The following is a 25,944-nucleotide window of genomic DNA, read 5'->3' as shown; positions in this document are numbered from 1 at the left end:
CTGTTGAGCCGAAGCCTGGTGTCGTAGCGCCCAGGACGCACTCACGGCTCTGGTTGAATGGGCTTTCAGCCCTGAAAGAACCGGAAGCCCTGCAAAACGGTAGGCTTCCAGAATTGGTTCTTTGATCCATCGAGCCAGGGTGGCTTTAGAAGCCTGCAACCTCTTGCGCGTACCCGCGACAAGGGCATCGGAACGGCGTACGGGCGCCGTGCGGGAAATGTAGATTCTGAGTGCTCTCACCAGATCTAGCAAACGTAAATCATTCTCATACCGGTGAACCGGATGAGTGCAAAAGGACGGTAAGGAGATATCCTGATTAAGATGAAACGAGGATACTACCTTAGGGAGAAACTCCGGAATGATGCGCAGCACTACCTTGTCCTGGTGAAACACCAGGAAGGGAGCCTTGGATGACAGAGCTGCCAGCCCAGACACTCGCCGAAGCGATGTGATCGCAACGAGAAACGCCACCTTCTGTGACAGGCGAGAAAAGGAAACTTCCTTCAGAGGCTCGAAAGGCGGCTTCTGGAGAGCAACTAGAACCCTGTTCAGATCCCATGGATCCAACGGCCGCTTGTACGGGAGTACGATATGACAAACCCCCTGCGGGAACGTGCGCACCTTAGAAAGACGTGCTAGACGCTTCTGAAAAAACACGGATAGTGCTGAGACTTGCCCTTTGAGGGAGTCTAGCGACAAGCCCTTTTCTCACTCCTATTGTAGGAAGGAAAGAAAGATAGGCAATGCAAATGGCCAGGGAGACACTCCCTGAGTAGAGCACCAGATTAAGAAAATCTTCCACGTTCTGTGGTAGATCTTAGCAGACGTGGGCTTCCTAGCCTGTCTCATGGTGGCAACGACCCCTTGGGATAATCCTGAAGACGCTAGGATCCAGGACACACAAGCCACACAGTCAGGTTCAGGGCCGCAGAATTCCGATGGAGAAAAACGGCCATTGAGACAGTAAGTCTGGTCGGTCTGGTAGTGACCCCGGTCTGCCGACCGTGAGATGCCACAGATCCGGGTACCACGATCTCCTCGGCCAGTCTGGTGTGACGAGTATGACGCGGCTGCAATCGGATCTGATTTTTGCGCAGTACTCTGGGCAAGAGTGCCAGAGGTGGAAACACATATGTGAGCCGGAACTGCGACCAATCTTGCACTAAGGCGTCTGCCGCCAGAGCTCTGTGATCGCGCGATCGTGCCATAAATGCCGGGACCTTGTTGGTGTGCCGAGACGCCATTAGGTCGACGTCCGGCCCCCCCCCAGCGGCAACAGATTTCCTGAAACACGTCCGGGTGAAGGGACCATTCCCCCGCGTCCATGCCCTGGCGACTGAGGAAGTCTGCTTCCCAGTTTTCTACGCCCGGGATGTGAACTGCGGATATGGTGGATGCTGTGTCCTCCACCCACATGAGGATTCGCCGGACTTCCTGGAAGGCTGCTGACTGCGTGTCCCTCCTTGGTGGTTGATGTATGCCACCGCTGTGGAGATGTCCGACTGGATTCGGATCTGCTCCCTTCTAGCCACTTTTGGAAGGCTAATAGGGTAAGATACCCTGCCCCGATTTCCAGCACATCGAACTGAAGGGTGGACTCCTGCTGAGTCCACGTCCCCTGAGCCATGTGGCGGAGACAAACTGCTCCCCACTCTGACAGACTCGTATCTGTCGTGACCACTGCCCAGGATGGGGGCTATGGCAATGAGGTGGAATAAGCCACTATTGCAGAGAGTCCTCGGCCGTCAGGGAAAGGGAGACTTCCCGTCCAGGGAGGTTGACTGCCCATCCCATTGTCGGAGAATGTCCCATTGCCGTTGGTGCAGATGAAACTGCGCAAAGAGAACTGCCTCGATGGCTGCCACCATCTTCCTTAGGAAGTGCATGAGGCGCCTTAAGGGGTGCGACTGGCCTTGAAGGAGAGACTGCACCTCTGTCCGCAGTGAACGCTGCTGGTTCAGCGGAAGCTTCACTATGGCTGATAGAGTATGAAACTCCATGCCGAGATACGTTAGTGATTGAGTCGGGGACAGATTTGACCTTGCCAAATTGATGATCCACTCGAAAGTCTGGAGAGTCTCCAGCGTAACATTCAGGCTGCGTTGGCATGCCTCGAGGGAGGTTGCTTTGACGAGTAGTTCGTCCAAGTACGGAATCACCTCCGTGAGAGTGCAAGACTGCTACCACTGCTGCCATGACCTTGGTGCCCACCCGTGGGGCTGTCGCCAGACTGAATGGCAGAGCTACGAACAGACGATGTTCGTCTCCTATCACAAAACGTAGAAAACGTTGGTGCTCCGTAGCAATTGGCACGTGGAGATAGGCATCTTTGATGTCTGTTGAGGCAAGGAAGTCTCCTCGAGACATTGAGGCAATGACGGATCGGAGGAATCCCATCCGGAACCGCCTGGCGTTCGCATGCTCGTTGAGCAGTTTCAGAACCAGAACAGGACGGAAGGGACCGTCCATTTTTGGAGCCACAAAGAGATTGGAGTACAAACCCTCGCCCTCGTTCCTGAGGGGGGCCAGGGATCACCACTCCCTCTGCTCTTAGAGCGTCCACCGCCTGCAGCAGGGCATCTGCTCGGTGGAGAGGTGGGGCCGTTCTGAAGAATGGAGTCGGAGGACGAGAACAGAACACTGTCCTGTGCACGTGAGCACAATGTCCGTCACCCACCAGTCAGTGACCTGTGGCAGCTAAATGTCGCCAAAGGCGGGGGAGTCTGCCATCAACCGCGGATGCGGAGAGAGAGAGAGAGAGCTGAGAGTCCTGAGGAGACCGCCTTGGTAGCGGTTCCTCCGACTGCCTTCCTTGGGCGAGATTGAGCCCGGCCGGAATCTGAGCCCGTCTGAGGTTTTGTAGCCCTTTTGCACGAGGACAATTGGGACCTGCCGGAGCTTGGGAAGGACCGAAACCTCGACTGTACTTTTAGGACAGTATTAACAGGGTAAGTCGCAGTGCAGACATTGCGTACAGATGTCCCTGCTCAAGGTCAGCTGCGCAAGAACAGCAGAAAAGGTTAGGTTGCCAATACGGCTGTGGATGCCGGAGCAACCGACACGCCGATAGCCTCCTAGACAGATTTCAACCAGAGTCCATCTGTCTGTGAATGGCATCTTTAAGTGAAGCCCCATCTCCATATGCAAGCCTGGAGATTGGAGAATCCACCTTTGGACCCTGGGTCCAGCGCTGACCACGTCAGGGGAAAAAAGGGATAACGTGTATCCTAAAAACGTTTGGAGAAGACGCTTATCTGGTAAGCGTGGTGTTCCTGGACTGCTTCTCAGAAGTCAGCGTGGCCAGAAAAATACTCAATATCTGCGTGAGACACTGAAAAGGAACTTCTCCTGTTCGTCTCCTATCTCCACTGGGGGAGCTGAGGGAGAAAGATCCAACCTTCCATTGATGGACGGTATAGGATCATTCCGTATGACGTTACCACCCGGTGTATCCGGATTGAGAGCGATGTCAGTATCAAAGCCCTGAAGAACTGCCTTTTGGTCAAGTAGATTGCCCATGGGTGCAAGTCTCTATATTATGACTACTCCGTCCCTGTCCATGGACAGGGTTGACAGGAGGTTTCTTTGGCCCCAACTAGTAGAGCCCCGGCAGACGAAGTGCTAGAGACCCCGGCAGACCTACAGGGGAGCATGCACACAATGGGACGGTGTCATGAACAGCATCCCATGTAGTAAAAACAGCACTGAAATCTGTGTTGCTTTTTTGCCGCTGCCGACTAGCTATCTAGAAGTATATAGCCAAGATTGGTGACCGTACATTGCAATGTATAGCATACAAGCATAAAGTACAAATGACCACTGCAGCACAAGCAATACAAGCAGCATAGAAGCCTGTGCCCTGGCACCCCTGCTCTTCTGCTGCTGTATACTAGTCATCTAGGGGAATATAGCCCAGAAGAGTGACCCTACAGTGCAATGTATAGCATACAAGCACAAGTACAAATGAACACTGCAGCACATGCAATCCAAGCAGCATAGAAGCCTGTGCCCTGGCACCTCTGCTCTTCTGCTGCTGTAGACTGGTCATCTAGGGGAATATAGCCCAGAAGAGTGACCATACAGTGCAATGTATAGCATACAAGCACAAGTACAAATGCACACTGCAGCCCATGCAATACAAGCAGCATAGAAAAAAACCTGTGCCCCAGCACCCTTGGTTTTCTGCTGCTGTAGTCTAGCCATTCCAGAAGAATATAGCTAAGACTAGCGACTGTACAGTGCAATGTATAGCATAAGCATAAACACAAATGAACACCTCAGTCGTGTAAAACAAGCAGCCTAGAAAGCCTGTGCTTTAGCACACCTGCTTTCCTGCTGCTGATGAGTCGCTCCCCAAGCGGGCATATAGCGACCTATGTAGTTAAAAACACCACATGTATACACTGCAGTTTTCAGCACTATGTGTGCCTCTTACCGCCCGCCTATAAGCGGGTGTATGATCGCCACCGTCCTGCCTTGGAGCCGAAAGTCCGAGCTCTGCAGTAATGGCTGCCGGCTTCTTCCCCAGCTCGTGTGAGTAGGGGCGGGCCGTGGGCGTGCCCCAAGGCAGAGCGGGAATCCGGCGTCCGACAGTGTGCAGTGAGAGGGCTGGAGCATGTAAAAAGGCTCCAGCCCTCGGCGCTGCTGATTGCTCAGCGCCTGTCCCCTTCCCTGAGTGACAGGGAGGGGGCGGGAACGAAGCGGCACTAGGCCGCAGAAGCCGGGGACTGGAGTTATAAGCGCCGCCGCCGTAAAAGCGCGGTCGGCGCCCAGTCCCCGGCGAACTACAAGTCCCAGCCGCGCCGCCGCTCCCGGAGCGTCCGGCGCGGTAGTTCCCAAAACACAAAGTCACTCAGCAAAGCTGCAGTGACTGTAACCCCTTACTGTCCCCGGCGCACTAGCACACCCAGCAAGTCTGGAGTGTGCTGTGCCTGTGTGTACGGGGACACAGAGTACCTGTAATGGTGCAGGGCCATGTCCCTGAACGGTACTCCAGCTCCGTATCCAGCAGGTTCAAATGGGTCTGTGGATGGAGCCCGGCGTCAGAGCTTTGAGGCCGGCAGGATCCCACTTCCACAAAGCCCCTCAGGGGGATGTGGAAGGAAAGCAGCATGTGGGCTCCAGCCTCCGTACCAGCAATAGGTACCTCAACCTTACAACACCATCCAGGGGTGAGAAGGGAGCATGCTGGGGACACTATATGTGTCCTCTTTTCTTCCATCCGAAATAGTCAGCAGCTACTGCTGACTAAAATCTGTGGAGCTATGCGTGGATGTCTGACCTCCTTCGCACACAAAGCTAAAAACTGGAGAACCCGTGATATCACGGGGGGGGTATAGCCAGAGGGGGAGGGGCCTTGCACTTTTGATGTAGTGCTTTGTGTGGCCTCCAGAGGGCAGTAGCTATACCCCAATCGTCTGGGTCTCCCAATAGAGCGCTGAAGAAATTAAAGCTACCCTGAACAGACAAAGAGATCGGCGCATGATCTGTCCAAGTAATTAAACCAATATCAGCTGCCATACAATTACTTATAGATTTGCTGTCGACCAAAAAAAAAATCAATTCTACTGTATGAGCGATGCCTGGAAGAGAAGAATGTATAGTCTCTTTCTGATGCGTGCAAATATCTCCAGATGTCATGAAAATGGAATTCATTGATGAGATGCTTAAGTTCCTTAGCATGTGGGATGTTGGAGCAATCTATGGAGCGTATAAGGCTATGTGCCCACGCTGCGGATTTACCGCGGATTTGCCGCGGATTTTCCGAAAATCTGCAGCAGCGGCACTTCCAAGCCATTTCAACGGCATTTTGGAAATGCTGTGTCCATGCTGCGGATTTTTCCGCGGCGGATTTGCCGCGGATTTTGATCCGGAAAAATCTGCAGCATGTCAATTATTGTTGCGGATTTTGGTGCGGACTTTGGGTATAGAATGGGGAAAAAAAAAAAATCCGCATCAAAATCCGCGGCAAATTCGCGGTAAATCCGCGGCAAAAATAAGGTGCGGATTTGCCGTGAAAGTCGCGGATTTTCATGCAGAAAAATCCGCAGGTACATTCTACCGTGGACACATAGCCTAACAGGTATATTAAAGTCTCCACAGATGATTTCCGCCCCTGTGGCAGTATCTTTGAATGCTTGGAAAAATTTCCTAGCAAAGGTCAATTGTGATGAATTTGGGGAGTAGACCGTTGCCAAGGTATAAGGGACGCTGTTGATATAACAAGACAAAATAATATATCTTCCATCCGCTCCATAACTGACATTTATCAATTTAAAGGCCACTGAGTTCTTTATTAAAATTGCCACGCCTCCTCTTTTTTTTGAGTCATTAGCAAAAAAGGCGTGTTGGAACCTTGGATGAAGTAGCCGTTTATTATCTGTGGAAAGAAGGTGGGTCTCCTGAATGCACGCTATATCACAGATGCCTTCACCTCTCTCCACATCATTGACCTTTTTGCTGGGGAGTTGAGTCCGTTCACATTAATAGACAATATCTTAATTCTCATATTGGAGCCGCAGGGGGGTTTGAATTCCTAGGAACGCCATCAGGGATGAGAGGGGCTAGACCAGCAAGGAATTGAGAGAAATTTCCAAAAAAAATTAAGGAACATTTGTGAGAAGAGGAACAAAAACAAAAAAATTCCAACAACACTGGTTTGCCCCGAGTAGGGTGCCCGGTGTATAACCGCTCGCCATAGGCGAGAACATCAGGGGGGCTACGTGACATCCTGTGTCACAGGAGCAAGGACAGCAGGTGCCATAAGCAGGAAGGAGTCCCAGCTAAGCTACTGACCATTCAGGGTTAATCCTGTCTGGAGGGCCTCTACGATTCTCCCGCTCACCAGGGTTTGGTGGGTGGGCTATTCCCCAGTCATCCAGCAATTTGACCAGCTGAGAAGGAGTATGACATATGTGAGTGCCTCCATCTTTGAAAATTATCATCTTCACCGGAAAACCCCACTTGTACTTGATGTCTTGATCTCTAAGGAGTTTAGAAAGGTGGGCAAATTCTCTTCTTTTATTAAGAGTTGCAGAAGAAAGATCTGGGAAGATTTTTAGTCCCATGAAAGTGTCTGGCCGGGCTGGATTTCCCCTCAGTGTGTGAAGCACAGCTTCTTTTGTTTTATAGAAATGAAGTCTAGCCAGGACATCTTTAGGCAGAGCTGGATCTATGCCTTTGGATTTAGGGACTCTATGAATCCTGTCCACTATCAGGTCTCTGGTGTCCCATCCAGGGAGTATAAGCTGCAGAAACTTGTGGAAGTATTCCTGGAGGTCTTTATCTGCTACTGATGAGGGAATCCCTCTGATTTTTAGGTTATTTCTTCGGGATCTGTCCTCTATATCACTGATTTTAAGTTTTAGTGCCTCCACCTCCTTTTCCAAAGCTGTATTAGCATCTATCAGATTGCTATGTGATGTTGCAAATTCAGCCATTTCAGTTTCTACATGCTCTGTGCGATCACCCAGAGACCTGATCTCTTCCTTCAGCTCTCTTACTATTTCTCTGAGATCAGCCTGCAGGGAAGCCCTCAGCGTTTTCAGCAGAGCTTGCATTGTTTCCTCTGTCAGAGGAATGCCTGTGCAGCCTCTCAAGCAGCCTGTATCTCCTTGTGAGGAGTGGGAAGAAGCTGAGTGGGAAGCCAGAGCCATCTTGCTTGGTGAGGAGAGATCCCTATCCCGGGGGTAGAAGTCTGTCAGTTTGGCTGGAGTGCCAGTTTTTTTAGGTCTCCCCTTAGGCATCCCTGGGGGCTGGGGTTACTCACACCTCCTGTAGCTGGTAATCCTGTTATCTGTGAGCTGATAAGAGCTGGTTTATCCTGCTTCAGCACAGAGCTCTCCTTCAAGCAGCTGTCCCCATCAGCGTGCAGGCCACGCCCCCCGATCGATGCTCCCTGAGGTGTTCAAAGCTTGGGCTATACTTTCTAACATATCCCTGCTTTCCTCCTCTTTCTCCCTGACCTGTCTGGTGGGTTCCTTGGTTTTCGTGATGCTGTTTGATCCCCGATGTTCTCACAAAAACCTCTGGGGCCTTCACGGAACAGCTGTATTTATACTGAGGTAGGCGGCAATGTACTGAATACAGTTAGGTCCAGAAATATTTGGACAGTGACACAATTTTCGCGAGTTGGGCTCTGCATGCCACCACATTGGATTTGAAATGAAACCTCTACAACAGAATTCAAGTGCTGATTGTAACGTTTAATTTGAAGGTTTGAACAAAAATATCTGATAGAAATTGTAGGAATTGCACACATTTCTTTATAAACACTCCACATTTTAGGAGGTCAAAAGTAATTGGACAAATAAACCAAACCCAAACAAAATATTTTTATTTTCAATATTTTGTTGCGAATCCTTTGGAGGCAATCACTGCCTTAAGTCTGGAACCCATGGACATCACCAAACGCTGGGTTTCCTCCTTCTTAATGCTCTGCCAGGCCTTTACAGCCGCAGCCTTCAGGTCTTGCTTGTTTGTGGGTCTTTCCGTCTTAAGTCTGGATTTGAGCAAGTGAAATGCATGCTCAATTGGGTTAAGATCTGGTGATTGACTTGGCCATTGCAGAATGTTCCACTTTTTTGCACTCATGAACTCCTGGGTAGCTTTGGCTGTATGCTTGGGGTCATTGTCCATCTGTACTATGAAGCTCCGTCCGATCAACTTTGCGGCATTTGGCTGAATCTGGGCTGAAAGTATATCCCGGTAACTTCAGAATTCATCCGGCTACTCTTGTCTGCTGTTATGTCATCAATAAACACAAGTGACCCAGTGCCATTGAAAGCCATGCATGCCCATGCCATCACGTTGCCTCCACCATGTTTTACAGAGGATGTGGTGTGCCTTGGATCATGTGCCGTTCCCTTTCTTCTCCAAACTTTTTTCTTCCCATCATTCTGGTACAGGTTGATCTTTGTCTCATCTGTCCATAGAATACTTTTCCAGAACTGAGCTGGCTTCATGAGGTGTTTTTCAGCAAATTTAACTCTGGCCTGTCTATTTTTGGAATTGATGAATGGTTTGCATCTAGATGTGAACCCTTTGTATTTACTTTCATGGAGTCTTCTCTTTACTGTTGACTTAGAGACAGATACACCTACTTCACTGAGAGTGTTCTGGACTTCAGTTGATGTTGTGAACGGGTTCTTCTTCACCAAAGAAAGTATGCGGCGATCATCCACCACTGTTGTCATCCGTGGACGCCCAGGCCTTTTTGAGTTCCCAAGCTCACCAGTCAATTCTTTTTTTCTCAGAATGTACCCGACTGTTGATTTTGCTACTCCAAACATGTCTGCTATCTCTCTGATGGATTTTTTCTTTTTTTTCAGCCTCAGGATGTTCTGCTTCACCTCAATTGAGAGTTCCTTAGACCGCATGTTGTCTGGTCACAGCAACAGCTTCCAAATGCAAAACCACACACCTGTAATCAACCCCAGACCTTTTAACTACTTCATTGATTACAGGTTAACGAGGGAGACGCCTTCAGAGTTAATTGCAGCCCTTAGAGTCCCTTGTCCAATTACTTTTGGTCCCTTGAAAAAGAGGAGGCTATGCATTACAGAGCTATGATTCCTAAACCCTTTCTCCGATTTGGATGTGAAAACTCTCATGTTGCAGCTGGGAGTGTGCACTTTCAGCCCATATTATATATATAATTGTATTTCTGAACATGTTTTTGTAAACAGCTAAAATAACAAAACTTGTGTCACTGTCCAAATATTTCTGGACCTAACTGTATATGACTTCTGGGGGTGACTATCACTCAGGACTACAGGGAGCTGAATATAAATGCAAGTCACAATTTTCTGAATATATATATATATATATATATATATATATATATATATATAAAAATAATATTTAGAAAAACTAAGGCTTTCCTTCACACGTCACAAGTACTGGTATTTTGTTTTGATATCAAATAAAATCCCGCTGACATTCATTTAAGTTTGTGAGTGTAAGTGAAAGAATGTGGAAAAGGTCACGGGGTGTGAATACGTTTTCAAGGCTCTGTTGCAGGGTAAGTTACAAGACCATCCGATTGCTTGATCTGCTCCGTGCCACGTATTTTTCCACGTCTACAGATGACTTGTCAGTAAGCTAGTTCTTGTTGGGAAGGCTTTGGTCTCTTCTCGTGACCTTTTTAAACATCTGCGTCATTATAGACGGCAGATTGCAGGGAGTGACCAGATGGCGTCTATCACACTTATCGCTCCTCTCCCGAGCCATCGTCCCATGGGATTTCAGCTCCGTCCTCCTTTCATCTGGGGGAGAAGCTGTCCCAGTGTAAATCCACAGGTGCTGTGCTGCGGTCATCAGCTCCACGGACACAGGATAGCGGCCCCTATGGCTCATTGTAAGATAGAACCAAACCCTTTCTCTGCTCCTGTTTACGTAGAGTGTCAGCTCTTCAACCCAGGGTTAACTCACCACAAACTGTCAGACACCAATGGAACGATCAAGAGACTGACGAGAAGTCCGGCCAGATTTACCAGCGTCTCCTGTGAGAGATGAGACAGGCACGGTAATGTTCAGCCACGATGGCAGGGATTGGGGGGGGGGGTGTCACGAGGGTCCGAGGCTCACCTGGCTCCCATCCTTTGCACATACATCAGCCATGTTGTCTCTCCTGGCCTGGTGCACCGTCAGTGCCGCACGGGTCGCCCCTCCTGCCACTCCCACAATGCACTGCAGGGAACATAGGTAAGTGCATCCAAAAAGAAAAACGGACAGGGCGGTGCACACGGTACCTAGATAGGGGCATACCTTAAATACTCCGGCCGTGCACACAGTAAGAGTAAAGCATGATGGGAAGACGGGAGCCAAGATTTCCATAAATATCGCCAAGTCATTTAACACATCGGCAAAAAGTCTAAAACACACAAAAAAAGTCACCTGAAAAATCCTGCAAATTTAAAAGGAGACATTCATCCACAATACACAATACAGCTGCAGTCATGGCCGAAAGTGTTGGCACCCTTGAAATTGTTCCAGAAGATGCAGCAGTTCTTGCAGGAAATTCCACATCTTGTTATATGTTTATTTCCTTTATGTGTATTAGAACAACATGAAAAATAATCAGGAAAAAATAAAAAGGCAAAAAAGGGTCACAGGGATGAAAGAAGGGAGGAAGGCCGATAGCCGATAGGAGGTGCCCCGACCCTAACCTGTATCCAACCCTTGGGGTTCCCCAACGTCCCTATACAAGTCCTTCCCCTCGTCGCCGTCACGTGCCTAGTCCCTGTTCCTACATTCAACCTGTATAGTGCCCAGGCCGGTGAGTGCACCAGATGTCACCACTACTGTAATAAGACACTAGGGAGGGGATATGCACCAACTGCTGCAGCCAAAAACCAGGGCTGTAGGCGGCAACGTAACTGCTGCAGCCAAGAACCAGGACTGCAGGCGGCAACCTAACTGCTGCAGCCAAGGACCAGGACTGCAGGCGGCAACCTAACTGCTGCAGCCAAGAACCAGGACTGCAGGCGGCAACCTAACTGCTGCAGCCAAGAACCAGGACTGCAGGCGGCAACCTAACTGCTGCAGCCAAGAACCAGGACTGCAGGCGGCAACCTAACTGCTGCAGCCAAGAACCAGGACTGCAGGCGGCAACCTAACTGCTGCAGCCAAGAACCAGGACTGCAGGCGGCAACCTAACTGCTGCAGCCAAGAACCAGGACTGCAGGCGGCAACCTAACTGCTGCAGCCAAGAACCAGGGCTGCAGGCGGCAACCTAACTGCTGCAGCCAAGAACCAGGGCTGCAGGCGGCAACCTAACTGCTGCAGCCAAGAACCAGGACTGCAGGCGGCAACCTAACTGCTGCAGCCAAGAACCAGGACTGCAGGCGGCAACCTAACTGCTGCAGCCAAGAACCAGGACTGCAGGCGGCAACCTAACTGCTGCAGCCAAGAACCAGGACTGCAGGCGGCAACCTAACTGCTGCAACCAAGAACCAGGACTGCAGGCGGCAACCTAACTGCTGCAGCCAAGAACCAGGACTGCAGGCGACAATGTAACTGCTGCAGCTAAGAACCAGAGCTGCAGGCGGCAACCTAACTGCTGAAGCCAAGAACCAGGACTGCAGGCGGCAACCTAACTGCTGCAGCCAAGAACCAGGACTGCAGGCGGCAACCTAACTGCTGCAGCCAAGAACCAGGACTGCAGGCGGCAATGTAACTGCTGCAGCTAAGAACCAGGGCTGCAGGCGGCAACCTAACTGCTGAAGCCAAGAACCAGGACTGCAGGCGGCAACCTAACTGCTGCAGCCAAGAACCAGGACTGCAGGCGGCAACGTAACTGCTGCAGCCAAGAACCAGGACTGCAGGCGGCAACCTAAATGCTGCAGCCAAGAACCAAGACTGCAGGCGGCAACCTAACTGCTGCAGCCAAGAACCAGGACTGCAGGCGGCAACGTAACTGCTGCATCTAAGAACCAGGGCTGCAGGCGGCAACCTAACTGCTGCAGCCAAGAACCAGGACTGCAGGCGGCAACCTAACTGCTGCAGCCAAGAACCAGGACTGCAGGCGGCAACCTAACTGCTGCAGCCAAGAACCAGGACTGCAGGCGGCAACCTAACTGCTGCAGCCAAGAACCAGGACTGCAGGCGGCAACCTAACTGCTGCAGCCAAGAACCAGGGCTGCAGGCGGCAACCTAACTGCTGCAGCCAAGAACCAGGACTGCAGGCGGCAACGTTACTGCTGCAGCTAAGAACCAGGGCTGCAGGCGGCAACCTAACTGCTGCAGCCAAGAACCAGGACTGCAGGCGGCAACGTAACTGCTGCAGCCAAGAACCAGGACTGCAGACGGCAACCTAACTGCTGCAGCCAAGAACCAGGACTGCAGGCGGCAACCTAACTGCTGCAGCCAAGAACCAGGACTGCAGGCGGCAACCTAACTGCTGCAGCCAAGAACCAGGACTGCAGGCGGCAACCTAACTGCTGCAGCCAAGAACCAGGACTGCAGGCGGCAACCTAACTGCTGCAGCCAAGAACCCGGACTGCAGGCGGCAACCTAACTGCTGCAGCCAAGAACCAGGACTGCAGGCGGCAACCTAACTGCTGCAGCCAAGAACCAGGACTGCAGGCGGCAACCTAACTGCTGCAGCCAAGAACCAGGACTGCAGGCGGCAACCTAACTGCTGCAGCCAAGAACCAGGACTGCAGGCGGCAACCTAACTGCTGCAGCCAAGAACCAGGACTGCAGGCGGAAATGTAACTGCTGCAGCCAAGAACCAGGACTGCAGGCGGCACGGCTTCAACAGCTTACAATGCTTTCTATAACCAGCATCAGGTGAAGGAACATGTGACTATTTAAAAAGGAAGGGGAATGAACTAACAAGGAACTACCAAGCAAGGAAATAGTCCTTAACCCTTGCTGCACTAAAAGAAAGCAAAAATGTTTCATATCCAAAGTCTGACAAGGCAATGTGAGACTTAGGCGGGCTTTGCACACTACGACATGGCAGGTGCGATATCGGTGGGGTCAAATCGAAAGTGACGCACATCCGGCATCGCAGTCGATATCGTAGTGTGTAAATCCTTTTTGATACAATTAACGAGCGCAAAAGCGTCATTATCGTATCATCGGTGTGGCGTCGGTAATTTCTATTATTTGGCAGCAGCGACAGGTACGATGTTGTTCCTCGTTCCTGCGGCAGCACACATCGCTGTGTATAAAACCGCAGGAGCGAGGAACATCTACCTGCGTCACCCTGTCTCACGCCGGCTCTGCGGAAGGAGGTGGGTGGGATGTTTACATCCTGCTCATCTCCGCCCCTCCGCTTCTATTGGCCGCCTGCCGTGTGACGTTGTTGTGACACTGCACAACCCGCCCTCTTAGGAAGGAGGCGGGTCGCCGGCCAGAGCGACATCGCACGACAGGTGAGCGCATGTGAAGCTGGCGTAGCGATAATGTTTGCTACGGCAGCAATCACAAGATATCGCACCTGCGACGGGGGCAGGGACAATCGCTGCAGCGTCGGTAACACATTGTTACCGATGTTGCAGCGTGCAAAGCCTGCCTTAGGTCACAATCCTGTCACATGTCTCCCAAAGACCGGAGACGCTCGGGACAATAGGACAAAACTCCAAAAATGGGCCGGTCAGAATTGTTGGCACCCACAACCTTTGGAATAAATCCCTTCCATCAGTCGCCTCCTATACCCATCCACAAGCTTCTTCCTCCTCTCACCTGGAGTCTCAGGCTCTTCTTTATAAAAGCCTCCAGGTCTCTCATATCTGAAGGCAACGTCTCCTATTTTCAGATCTCTCCACAGGTGTGAATGGGGTTTAGATCCGGACTCATCTCGGCCTCTTCAGATCTCTCCAGGGCTTTGTTTCCATCCATTTCTGGGGCTTATTGATGTGTTTGGGGTCAATGTCCTGCTAGAGACCCCTGACCTAGGACTATACCCGGCTTTCTGACACTGGGCTCTACATTACTACCCAGAATCCTCAGATAATCTTCAGATTTCATGATGTCTTGTACACAGTCTCTGTACCCAGTGCCAGAGGCAGCAAAACAAAAAAAACCCCAAACATCTCTGCCCTTCCTCATATGTGCCTGTAGGTGCTGTGATCTTTACTTTTTATAGGGCTCATTCCCTTTTCAGTAAACAGTAGAATGATGCGCTTTACCATAAACCTGCATCTTGTCTCCTCTGTCCACAAGACGCTTTCCCAGAAGGATTTTGGTTACTCACGTTCATTTTGGCTTTTTTCTGTCAGCAGTGGGGTCCTCTGGGGTCTCCTCCATAGCGTTACATGTCACTCAGATATGGAAGGATAGTTGACAGATCTTGATTGGGGGTTATCAATAATATGGAAGAACGGCACTCCCGGAAATGATAAAAAAGTTTCTTTGGTGCCCGGATGGCGTCCAAACCCATAAATTAACAACTGTAATCAGCTCTACCCTCACCTATTGTATCCTCCCCTATCCCTTGTAGACTGAGCCCTCGCGGGCAGGGACCTCTATCCTCCTGTACCTGTCTGTATCTTGTATTGTTTATGATTATTGTTCTTGTCCTTATTATGTATACCCCTTTCACATGTAAAGCGCCATGGAATTGATGGCGCTATAATAATAAATAATAATCCGGCACACAAAATTGGCGTCAAAATTTGAAAAATATTTATTTAACAAGCAAAATACTGTGTGAAGTAAATGACGTTTCGGTCATTAGACCTTCCTCAGATTCACACTGTAATACAGATAACAAGAAATAAAGAACAATATCACAAATGGTACAAACATGATAATCAGTATTATTGTGTGATATGCACTACATAAAAAGGGACATTTATATGCATCTTTCACTCAGAAGCAGTATATATATATATATATATATATATATATATATATATATATATATAAATAAATTCAAGGCAATCTTGCCTGAAGTCATACAAAAGCAAAGAAAACAGAAGATATCTCATCACATTATACAAAGAACAGTAAGAAAAACGGCAGCGCACATGAGGGGTCTTTATAAGGGATCACAGCAGCATCTGCGGTTAAAGAAAATACAAAGTACCCGAGTCTATATCTGCACCCTGCTTATAAAGCCACAGGAGGTACAAGAGGGATAACACCGGGCTCATGAGGCTTATTACATTGCAAAACATAGAAAGCACTAAAAGATGGGGTCATAACAACCCCCCAGTGCGTGTGTTGTGTATCACCTGGAAAATGCGCTATTTGGAAGCTGACTGTGCGGTGTGGGTGTGTGTGTGTGTGTGTGTGTGTGTCTCTCTTGTGGCTGCTGGCTGTTATGTTATAGCTCGCTCATTTGTTAGTAGGAAAGTGCAAACCTGTCCGATGAGGCTAGAAGTGTCACCTCCGGATATCCCGGTCAGCTATAATGTGTTCATGGGAGTGTGAAACTAATGTTATTAGTGCCGAGCACGTCACCTCCGGAACTCCCCACCGGAAGTGACGCGTCCGGCTGCAATGGACACAACACATATGGTTGTCACCAATTGCGCATGCGTCACCCTCGGAGTTGCTTACCGGAAGTGATGTATTTGGTTGGCTAAAAAGGATATGTGATTGGCATTAGTGTACCAGCGTTACCTTACTAAATACTTATATGAGAGAATTGAATATAGGATTCCTGAAGAACGGACTGTGGGTTATAAATAGATAGGATTAGTTAATGATAATTGATACTACTACATACAGTGCCTACAAGTAGTATTCACCCCCCTGCAGATTTAGCAGGTTTACACATTCGGAAGTAACTTGGCATTGTGACATTTGGACTGTAGATCAGCCTGGAAGTGTGAAATGCAGCAAAAAAGAATGTTATTTCTTTTTTTTTTTTTAAATGGTGAAAAGTTTATTCAGAGGGTCATTTATTATTCAACCCCTCAATCCACCAGAATTCTGTTTGGTTCCCCTAAAGTATTAAGAAGTATTTCAGGCACAAAGAACAATGAGCTTCACATGTTTGGATTAATTATCTCTTTTTCCAGCCTTTTCTGACTAATTAAGACCCTCCCCAAACTTGTGAACAGCACTCATACTTGGTCAACATGGGAAAGACAAAGGAGCATTCCAAGGCCATCAGAGACAAGATCGTGGAGGGTCACAAGGCTGGCAAGGGGTACAAAACCCTTTCCAAGGAGTTGGGCTTACCTGTCCCCACTGTTGGGAGCATCATCCGGAAGTGGAAGGCTTATGGAACTACTGTTAGCCTTCCACGGCCTGGACAGCCTTTGAAAGTTTCCACCCGTGCAGAGGCCAGGCTTGTCCGAAGAGTCAAGGCTAACCCAAGGACAACAAGGAAGGAGCTCCGGGAAGATCTCATGGCAGTGGGGACATTGGTTTCAGTCAATACCATAAGTAACGTACTCCACCGCAATGGTCTCCGTTCCAGACGAGCCCGTAAGGTACCTTTACTTTCAAAAAGCGTCACGTAAAGGCTCGTCTACAGTTTGCTCATGATCACTTGGAGGACTCAGACAGACTGGTTCAAGGTTCTCTGGTCTGATGAGACCAAGATCGAGATCTTTGGTGCCAACCACACACGTGACGTTTGGAGACTGGATGGCACTGCATACGACCCCAAGAATACCATCCCTACAGTCAAGCATGGTGGTGGCAGCATCATGCTGTGGGGCTGTTTCTCAGCCAAGGGGCCTGGCCATCTGGTCCGCATCCATGGGAAGATGGATAGCACGGCCTACCTGGAGATTTTGGCCAAGAACCTCCGCTCCTCCATCAAGGATCTTAAGATGGGTCGTCATTTCATCTCCCAACAAGACAACGACCCAAAGCACACAGCCAAGAAAACCAAGGCCTGGTTCAAGAGGGAAAAAATCAAGGTGTTGCAGTGGCCTAGTCAGTCTCCTGACCTTAACCCAATTGAAAACTTGTGGAAGGAGCTCAAGATTAAAGTCCACATGAGACACCCAAAGAACCTAGATAACTTGGAGAAGATCTGCATGGAGGAGTGGGCCAAGATAACTCCAAAGACTTGTGCCGGCCTGATCAGGTCTTATAAAGACGATTATTAGCTGTAATTGCAAACAAGGGTTATTCCACAAAATATTAAACCTAGGGGTTGAATCATAATAGACCCACACTTTTATGTTGAAAATTTATTAAAATTTAACTCAGCAACAGAACTTGTTGGTTTGTAAGATTTATGCATCTGTTAATAAATCCTGCTCTTGTTTGAAGTTTGCAGGATCTAACTTATTTGCATCTTAGGCTAAGTTCACATTTCCACTAAAATGTATCAGTCACAATCCGCTGCTCTTGTAAACAACGGAATCCGTTTAGCGGATTCCGTTGCTCCCATAGACTTGTATGAGCAGCGGATTGTGACTGATGATGCTGCGTTGCACCCTCCGCCCGACTGATCAGTCGTGGAACGACTGACCGCTGGGCGGGAGGAACGCAGCATGTAACGTTTTTTGAGCAGCGAGATCCGTCGGATTTCGCTGCACATGTTCTCTGGCTCCCTGCACACGTCACCAGCTGTGGTTGGTTACCCGATATTTACCCTGGTTACGGTGCAAGGAGCCAGCGCTAAGCGGTGTAGGCCCGTAACCAAGGTAAATATCGGGTAACCAAGGTAAACATCGGGTGCTTTGCTACCCGATATTTAGTCTGGTTACGTGTGCAGGGAGGCCGACACTTCCCCGCTCGGCCCCGCCCCCTCCCGCACATGTGTGTGTACACACACACACCCCTACACACACCTGTCCCCAGCCATGCACTGCCACTGACACCCTCGTCTGGCCCCGCCCCCCGCTCGGCTCCGCCCCCTCTCGCACTCCGCATGTGCACACACATACATGGGCACACACACACACACACTCACCTGTCCCCAGCCATGCAGACCGCAGCACTGCCACTGACATCCTCAGCGCCTCGCCCCGCCCCCCGCTCGGCTCCGCCCCCTCCCGCATTCAGCATGTGTATACACACACACACACACACCTGTCCTGCAGTCCCTGCGGCACTGACGTCCTCCGTGCCACGGCCCCGCTCGGCTCCCCCCCCGAACTCCGCCCCCCGCACACAACGGAATCCGAATTCTGTTCTTTGTCATCCGTTGTACAGCGTTGAACAGCGCATCAGTCACATGCGTCAAGCGACGCATGTGACTGATACAAAACAACGGAAATGTGAACTTAGCCTTATCAAACCTGCTAAATCTGCAGGGGGTTGAATACTACTTGTAGGCACTGTATGTGTCCCCCTATTCAACACTTATAAAGAAATAGACTGTAGATTCCTAAAAAACAGAAAAAGTATTGGAAAAAGGGAGAAAAAGGAGGGAGATAAAGAGGAGGAGAGAGCAGGGAGACGTCCCTTTTTTGTAGTGAATATCACACAATAATACTGATTAGCATGTCTGTACCATTTTGTGATATTGTTCTTTATTTCTTTTCTGTATTACACTGTGACTCTGAGGAAGGTCTAATGACCGAAATGTCAATTTCTTCCCACAGCATTTTGTGTTGTGAACACATTTGGACTGGGCTCCGGTTTGGGGCTCCCTCTTGTGGCCAGTGCTGGTAGTAGAGTTGGTCTGCTTAACAGAAGCCAGACAGCTGATGATGATTGGAAATCAGGCTGCTCAGACTGGGCCTATATAACTGAGTAGTGTTCTCTCAGTCTGGGCCGGTGATCTAGGTTGTCTCCTGTGGTGCTGTGGACATTCTGGAGCCTGCCCTATCTTCTTTTTCCACCTGAACTCCTTACAGATAAGTTTTGTCTTTGTACCATTTGCTGGTTTATTTCCACTTTCTTGTCGTTTTTATTTCTGTAGTATTAAGGCTTGGCTCGTGGTTTTGCTTGTGTGGAGTTCTGGGTGGAGTTGGATCACTCCCTGCTGGGAATGTCTGTGTACCTTGCTCCATATTCTGCAATGTATTTTTGTTTTGTCATGCTTGGTATTAATGTCAGTCCTTCCTCTATATTAGTGTTTTGCTTGGATTTCAGTTACAGAGTACTGATATAGTGGGGGAAAGGCCGTGTGGTCTCATCTTTTTTCCTATCAGGTGTGTTGTGTTTTTTTTTAGGGTTTTTACTGCTGAAGACAGTACTCTTTTCTGTCTTTTCCTCTATAGTTTGGACCTCATCTTTGCTGAATCTGTTTTCTACCTGTGTTCCGTGTTTCATCTGGTCTCCCCGGCTTTAAAATGTTTGGGGGCTATCTATGTCTTTGGGGAACTGCTCTGAGGCAGATTAGTTTTCCTTGTTTTTCTCTCTTTAGGAATAATTAGTTCTCCGGCTGTGTCGAGACGACTAGGTCATCCTAGGCACGTCCCACAGCTCCTTTTAGTTGTGCTGTCAGTTACAGGTCTGCATTGAGCCGAGTTTCCAACCACTCTGGTGATTCTCTGGGTTCCCTAGTTTTTGCCCCGATTGATGCTCCTCAGTCACTGAATCATAACAATTTTGCTTGTTAAATAAATATTTTTCAAATTTTGACACCAATTTTGTGTGCCGGATTACAGTTCTTAATTTATGGGACATATCCACCATCTGGACCATCCTGCGTTACAACCTTTCATCAATTTTTCTCTGCCAGCCACATCCAGGGAGATTAGCTACAGCGCCATGGGTTGTAAACATCTCCATTATACTGCTCAATGTGGACAAAGGAACATCAAGATCTCTGGAGATAGACGTGGAACCTTGAGATTGTTGGCATTTTTCAACAATTTTGGTTCTCCAGTCCTCAATTCTCTTCTCCTCTTTCTGTTCTTCAGGCTTAAGGGGGCTTTACACGGTACGACCGATTGCACAATTTCACGATCGATCGTACCCGCCTCCGTCCTTTTTGCGTCACGGGCAAATCGCTGCCCGTGTCGCATAAAGTCGGTAACCCCCGTCACATGTACTTACCTCTCGTGCGACCTCGCTGTGGGCGGCGAACGTCCACTTCCTGGAGTGGGAGGGACGTTCGGCGTCACAGTGACGTCACACGGCCGCCGGCCAATGGAAGCGGAGGGGCGGAGAGGAGCGGGACGTAAACATCCCGCCCACCTCCTTCCTTCACATAGCCGGCGGCGGCCGCGTGACGCAGGTGAGCTGCTGTTCATCGTTCCCGGGGCGTCACACGGAGCGACGTGTGCTACCCCGGAAACGATAAACAACTAAATTAAACGATATTATGGAACCTAGCGAGCAGTACACGACTCACGATTTGTGAGCGATGCTGCGTCGCTAGGAGGCGTCACACAGGCCGGCATCACCAGCGATGCCGGATGTGCGTCACAAAAACCGTGACCCCGACGATCTATCGCACGATAGATTGTCTGGTGTAAAGCAGCCTTTAGTGCGGCACACTCAGACACAAAGCAAAGATTGAGGCAGCGTCTCCCCTTTTTATCTGGTTTCAGCTGTGATTTCCATATTGCCCGAACCCGTTACTTGCCACAGGAAAGTCTGAACGACCTAAACATGGTTGAAACAAAGTTTCACCCACAATTTTGGAAAGCTACCAATAATTTTAACCAGCCTATTTTGGGGGCTTTGTGTGAAATTATGTTGTGCCAATGCAGATAAAGGAAATAACCTGTGTATAACAAAACATGTGATGGCAATAATTTTCTGGAACACTTTCAAGGGCGCCAACACTTTTAGCCTTGATTGTATATCTCAGAGTAGAAGCATTGAAGCAATGCAATGTGATGTCAGGAGGCTCAGTGATTACGTCTCTGGATACAGTGATGTCAGGAGGCTCTGCCCGGAGCAGTAATTACGTCTCTGGATATAGTGATGTCAGGAGGCTCTGCCGAAGCAGTGATTACGTCTCTGGATACAGTGATGTCAGGAGGCTCTGCCGGAGCAGTGATTACGTCTCTGGATATAGTGATGTCAGGAGGCTCTGCCGGAGCAGTGATTACGTCTCTGGATACAGTGATGTCAGGAGGCTCTGCCCGGAGCAGTGATTACGTCTCTGGATATAGTGATGTCAGGAGGCTCAGTGATTACGTCTCTGGATATAGTAATGTCAGGAGGCTCTGCACGGAGCAGTGATTAAGTCTCTGGATACAGTGCTGTCAGTAGGCTCTGAACGGGGCAGTGATTAGGTCTCTGGATACAATGATGTCAGGAGGCTCTGCCCGGAGCAGTGATTATGTCTCTGGATATAGTGATGTCAGTAGGCTCTGCACGGGGCAGTGATTAGGTCTCTGGATACAATGATGTCAGGAGGCTCTGCCCGGAGCAGTGATTATGTCTCTGGATATAGTGATGTCAGTAGGCTCTGCACGGGGCAGTGATTAGGTCTCTGGATACAGTGATGTCAGGAGGCTCTGCCGGAGCAGTGATTACGTCTCTGGATACAGTGATGTCAGGAGGCTCTGCCTGGAGCAGTAATTACATCTCTGGATATAGTGATGTCAGGAGGCTCTGCCTGGAGCAGTGATTACGTCTCTGGATACAGTGATGTCAGGAGGCTCTGCCAGGAGCAGTAATTACGTCTCTGGATACAGTGATGTCAGGAGGCTCAGTGATTACGTCTCTGGATACAGTGATGTCAGGAGGCTCAGTGATTACGTCTCTGGATACAGTGATGTCAGGAGGCTCAGTGATTACGTCTCTGGATACAGTGATGTCAGGAGGCTCAGTCATTACGTCTCTGGATACAGTGATGTCAGGAGGCTCAGTCATTACGTCTCTGGATACAGTGATGTCAGGAGGCTCAGTGATTAAGTCTCTGGATACAGTGATGTCAGGAGGCTCTGCCGGAGCAGTGATTACGTCAGCAATGGATTATACAGCACAGACATGAAGCTTAATAGTTACCTCCATCGCTTGGCATCACAGTCAAGGCGGCTCCTGTAAGAGAGAGTGGCTTATAGATATTTCTTCAGCACAAGAGCTCGTACTCTACAGAACCGGCTCCTACCCCTTCATCCAGGCAAACAGAATGCGTCCAATCATCCCAGTGCCATCTACACAATGAGAAAAAGACGGGTCAGAAGCCAGCAACAATGGAGAGCAAAAGAGGGCGAAAGACGACAGGCACCTCGAAGGATCCAGGTGATAGTGGCGGCTGTCACAGTGGCTGAGCTGTCACCGACGCCTGATCCACGGAGAAGAGCATGTGTGGCCAGTGAACCTGTGACGCTGCTGGAGAAGGCCTGAAGGGCAAAAAAACGAGAGGTCACTACCCCCTCCAGACGCCCGACGCGGGTGCCCTAAGCTCCTCCCCCAGATACCCGGCGCCCTCAACCCCTCCGCCAGACACCCGGCGCCCTCGGCCCCTCCCCAAGACGTCCGACGCGGGCGCCCTCAGCCCCCTCCCCCAGACACCCAGCACCCTCGGCCCCTCCCCTCAGCCCCCTCCCCCAGACGCCCGACACGGGCGCCCTAAGCTCCACCCCCAAACACCCAGCACCCTCGGCCCCTCCGCCAGATGCCCGACGCCCTCAGCCCCCTCCCCCCACACGCACAACGCGGGCGCCCCCTCCCCCCACACGCACAACGCGGGCGCTCCCTCCCCCCACACGCACAACGCGGGCGCCCTCTCCCCCCACACGCACAACGCGGGCGCCCTAAGCTCCTCTCCCAGAGACCCAGCACCCTCGGCCCCAGACGCCCGACGCGGGCGCACCTCGGCCCCCTCCCCCAGACGTGAGATGCGGGCGCCCTCAGCTACCCCCCACACTCAGTCACCTGCAATGTGTCCCAAAGCTGATACTCCAAATAGTCTTGACTAACGCTGTCTGGAAAACCATGAGGGAGGAACAGCGTCTGTAAGAGAATGGTGGCAGCGGTCACATGGCTCAGCGTCTCCATACAGTGTGAGGAAGGCAGCCTTTCTCCTGCCCCGGATACACTTCATATGTGTAGACATTTTTAAAAAATATCTTGAAAGTTCAAAACTTATCTTGACTGTCAGGGCAAAAAAAGTGTTAGCGCCCTTGAAATTGTTCCAGATTATGAAGTGTTTCTCCCAGAAAATTATTGCAATTACACACGTTTTGTTATGTTTATTTCCTTTATGTGTAAAATAACAAAAAAAAAAATAAATAAATAAAATGAGATTTTTGTGTACTCACCGTAAAATGTCTTCCTTGGAGCCTTTCATTTGGGGACACAGACAGTGGGTAGTTAGTGTCTCCAGGGGAGGCGTGACACTAGATTTGCAAAAGTGTTAGCTCCTCCCCCACAGGATATACCCTAGCTAGGCAGGAAACTAGCTCAGTTTGGTGTAAAAGCAGTAGGAGAAGGACAACCAAAACCACAAGGGCGGGAGCTGTGTCCCCCAATGAAAGGCTCCAAGAAAGACATTTTACGGTGAGTACACAAAAATGTCCTTTCCTTTCTCGCCTTTTCATTGGGGTACACAGACAGTGGGACGTCCCAAAGCAGTCCCTGGGTGGGAACGGTACTATTAACAGTGTATAACATAAGACTAAGAGCTAACAACTGCAACTGCAGTGAACACATATCAACACTGTCAAGAAACCGAGCAGTGGCCACTTATAAATGGGCCACTGCCGCCTGAAGGACTTGTCTTCCAAGAGCAGCATCCGCGGAGGCATGCGTATGCACTCTGTAGAATTTTGTAAACGTGTGCACACTGGACCAGGTAGCAGCCTTGCAAAGTTGGGCCGCCGAAGCCTGATGGCGGATAGCCCAGGAGGCACCCACTGCTCGCGTAGAGTGGGCCCGCACAGATTGAGGAGGAACAAAACCTCGTGCTCTGTAACCCTCACAGATGGCAGTCCTAATCCATCGAGAAATCGTGGATTTAGAAGCCGGATTACCCTTTTTGTGTCCTTGTGAGAGGACGAAGAGGGCATCGGACTTGCGCAACGGCGCTGTTCGGAGATGTAGATCCGCAGAGCCCCGACGAGATCCAGAGTGTGAAGGGCTTTTTCAAAAGAGTGGACCGGGCCCGGGCAGAATGACGGCAACACAATGTCCTCGTTTAAGTGGAAAGAAGATACGACCTTCGGGAGAAAAGCGGGGGAAGGCCAAAGGACCACATTATCATGATGGAAAATCAGGTAAGGTGAGCGACCGGAAAGAGCCGCTAGTTCGGACACTCGCCTCATAGAGGTAATGGCGACTAAAAAGGCAACCTTCCAGGACAGTCGTTGAAGAGAGATTTCTCTCAGAGGTTCGAAGGGAGGAAGCTGAAGAGCTCCGAGAACCAGATTCAGATCCCAGGGATCTAAGGGATGGCGATAAGGAGGGACCAAATGCGCCACCTCTTGAAGAAAGGTATGGACCTGAGGGCGAGAAGCCAGCCGCTTCTGGAAAAATACTGACAAGGCAGAAACTTGTCCTTTAAGGGTACTGAGAGCTAGTCCCGAGTCCAGACCGTCTTGCAGAAAGGCAAGATCTTTAGGGATTGAAAAGGTAAGGGGCGACCGATTATGATGGTCACACCAGGAAAGATAGGTCTTCCAGGTCCTGTGATAGATACTGGCGGAGGAGGGCTTCCGAGCATTAAGCATGGTATGAACTACCTTAGAAGACCTGACTTGGCTAGAATCAAGGATTCAAGCGCCACGCCGTCAAATGCAGCTGTGCTGTATTCTGGTGGAATATTGGACCTTGCGACAGAAGATCCGGGTGGTCGGGAAGACGCCAGGGAGTGTCGCCGAGCAGTTGGAGAAGCTCTCCTGGGCCAGTCCGGGGCCACAAGGATCACCGGGATTCCCTCAGTTTTGATTTTCTTGATTACTCTCGGAATGAGAGGAAACGGAGGGAAGATGTAGGGTAGGCGGAACTGCGCCCACGGAAAGACTAGGGCGTCGGAGCCGATCGCTAGCGGGTCTCTCGACCGGGATATGAAGGGACGTATTTTGGCATTCATTCGAGATGCCATGAGGTCCACATCCGGGAGTCCCCAACGAAGAGTGATCTGATGGAACACTTTGTTGTGGAGGGACCATTCCCCTGCCGCTAGACCTTGCCTGCTGAGAAAGTCTGTGGCCCAGTTGTCTACCCCTGGGATATGGACAGCTGAAATAATGGGGATATGCTTCTCTGCCCAAAGAAGAATCCTGGATACTTCCTTCATCGCTGCCTTGCTGCGAGTTCCTCCCTGACGGTTGATGTAAGCCACGGCCGTGGCATTGTCTGACTGGATCCGAACAGGGAGGCCCAATAGTAAGGGTTGAAAATTCTGAAAGGACAAAAATATGGCTCTGATCTCCAGAACATTGATGTGCAGGAAGCGCTCGGAAGGAGACCAGCATCAGTGAACAGTGTGGTGGAGAAACACCGCCCCCAGCCTATCAGGCTGGCATCCGTCGTAACTACTTGCCAGTGGACCGGGCGGAAGGACTTCTCTTGAGATAGGGATGAGGCTTGAGTCCACCAGACGAGGGAACTGAGCGCAGACCGAGATAGGCGGACTGACCGGTCTAGGGAAGCTGGATTCTTGTCCCAGGAGGATAGAAGATCAAGTTGTAGAGGGCGCAGATGGAATTGGGCAAAAGACACAGCTAT

At 50.1% G+C, this 25,944-nt stretch overlaps 1 protein-coding gene across 1 annotated transcript in view; it reads right to left on the bottom strand.

The window, feature by feature from the left end:
• Window positions 1-23,274, bottom strand: part of RUSF1 (RUS family member 1) — a 38,920-nt gene extending 15,646 nt beyond the window's left edge. The window contains exons 1-7 of the mRNA XM_075319915.1: window positions 23,152-23,274; window positions 22,502-22,616; window positions 22,382-22,427; window positions 22,279-22,311; window positions 10,768-10,873; window positions 10,588-10,689; window positions 10,432-10,502 (exon numbers count right to left, since the gene is read on the bottom strand). Coding sequence (XP_075176030.1) covers window positions 10,432-10,502; window positions 10,588-10,689; window positions 10,768-10,873; window positions 22,279-22,311; window positions 22,382-22,427; window positions 22,502-22,616; window positions 23,152-23,274 — 596 coding nt within the window. The remainder of the gene's footprint in view (window positions 1-10,431; window positions 10,503-10,587; window positions 10,690-10,767; window positions 10,874-22,278; window positions 22,312-22,381; window positions 22,428-22,501; window positions 22,617-23,151) is intronic.
• Window positions 23,275-25,944: the final 2,670 nt, after the last annotated feature.

Source organism: Anomaloglossus baeobatrachus, chromosome 7 (assembly GCF_048569485.1).
Source record: "Anomaloglossus baeobatrachus isolate aAnoBae1 chromosome 7, aAnoBae1.hap1, whole genome shotgun sequence".
Classification (NCBI taxonomy): Eukaryota; Metazoa; Chordata; class Amphibia; order Anura; family Aromobatidae; genus Anomaloglossus; species Anomaloglossus baeobatrachus.
Note: the sequence above shows the minus strand (reverse complement) of the source record. Positions and strands in the feature narration are given on the sequence as shown.